Source organism: Naegleria fowleri, assembly GCF_008403515.1.
Source record: "Naegleria fowleri strain ATCC 30894 chromosome Unknown tig45, whole genome shotgun sequence".
NCBI lineage: Eukaryota > Heterolobosea > Eutetramitea > Acrasida > Naegleriidae > Naegleria > Naegleria fowleri.
In genome coordinates, this window is record NW_025407977.1 from 1 (window position 1) to 1,279 (window position 1,279).

Below are 1,279 nucleotides of genomic sequence, written 5' to 3' on the forward strand. Positions count from 1 at the left end.
TTCTTGATTTTCATATTTAGGCATTCTTCGCGACCAGTGATGACCATTATTAATAATTACTCCCTTATACACTCTTGTAAATGTTTGATTTCCTTGTTTAAATTCAACAAGATATCCTGTGGAATTCTGTTGCTCAGAAATTCTTGTCAATTCCGTGTTGAGTGACAATCGCTCATTAATTCGATAATGTTTACAATAATCCAGGAAATAGTCCAACATTTGTTTGGCAGATGGAAAATCTGGATACCAAGAAGGCATTGGGTAATCTTTCATTTCAGTTGTTTTTCTGCTACTAATAATGTGAACCGTTTCGTAGACTCCAGAAAACCAATTTCCTCCAATTTGATTATTTGCCTCTGTAATGTCAAGTTTTCAAAATAATTGAAATTTGTCAATGCACACACGGAATGAACGAAATAATCAAAATATTCACACCATTATTGATGTGAACATCATCCTCCATTAAAATCAATATATATTAATCAATCACACACACACATACCAACCACATCAAATGGAATGCCATATCGAGTGAGTGCAGCACTGGTTGACAAGCCACTGAAACCACATCCGACGATTAAAATCTTCTTTTCAGTCTTTTCGAAAGGTTTGTCGCAAAAGATTTCATCATACTTTTCAATGTCGTATTGATATTTAAATTCGGAGGTAGGACAATTCACAGGATCGGTCCAGTAAAAGACATAGTCTGTGTTGAATACCACAAAGAGAGCAATGAAGAGAAGAGAGAGAAGGAGAAGCCAAATCCAGAGAGACATTTTTTTTTCTTTCGCTCGTTAGATTAGTTCCAATTCAAGCCATGTTGCGATCGTGAGAGCTTCGAATGTCAAGTGGTCACAACTTGTCGCCAGAAAGGTCAAGTGCATACGACCATCGCTCTTGGTCCATTGTCATTCGCACGTGTTTCAAAATTGAATGCGTAAAAAGTCTTTGCTGCAAGGTGAATGAATTAAATGTTGAACATGATTTATTGCTAAAATGTGTTTGAATGGAGTTTTTCAAAACGTTTGTTGTGAATTTGTAAAAACTGAATGTGAACGATTTAGTTTTCCTCTTCCTCAAAGTCGTCAGTGTCATCACCAAAATCTCCCATTTCGTACAAGTTCAAATGCTTTGAGGCAGCATATTCTCTATCCTCTTCATAGGAGGCCAATAAATTCTTGAAATGTCTTTGAAGAACTGGTCTGTCAATGAATGCCAAACCACTTCGCACAATTTGAGAGTTGATGGTGTCTTGATTCTTGGCACCCTTTGGTTGCAA

The 1,279-nt window shown here is 36.7% G+C and overlaps 2 protein-coding genes across 2 annotated transcripts in view; both read right to left on the reverse strand.

The window, feature by feature from the left end:
* FDP41_005645 (uncharacterized protein) lies at positions 1-776 on the reverse strand (the record flags this gene model as incomplete). The annotated part of the gene is made up of 2 exons (XM_044709192.1): positions 1-356; positions 503-776. Coding segments are annotated over 2 exons (630 nt in total), but the record flags the coding sequence as incomplete, so codon positions are not given.
* A 284-nt stretch (positions 777-1,060) lies between these two features.
* Positions 1,061-1,279, reverse strand: part of FDP41_005646 (uncharacterized protein) — a gene marked incomplete at both ends in the record, with an annotated part of 1,113 nt that continues 894 nt past the window's right edge. The window contains one exon of the mRNA XM_044709193.1: positions 1,061-1,279. This exon is cut by the window's right edge and continues 894 nt beyond it. Within this exon, the coding sequence (XP_044560028.1) occupies positions 1,061-1,279 (219 nt within the window).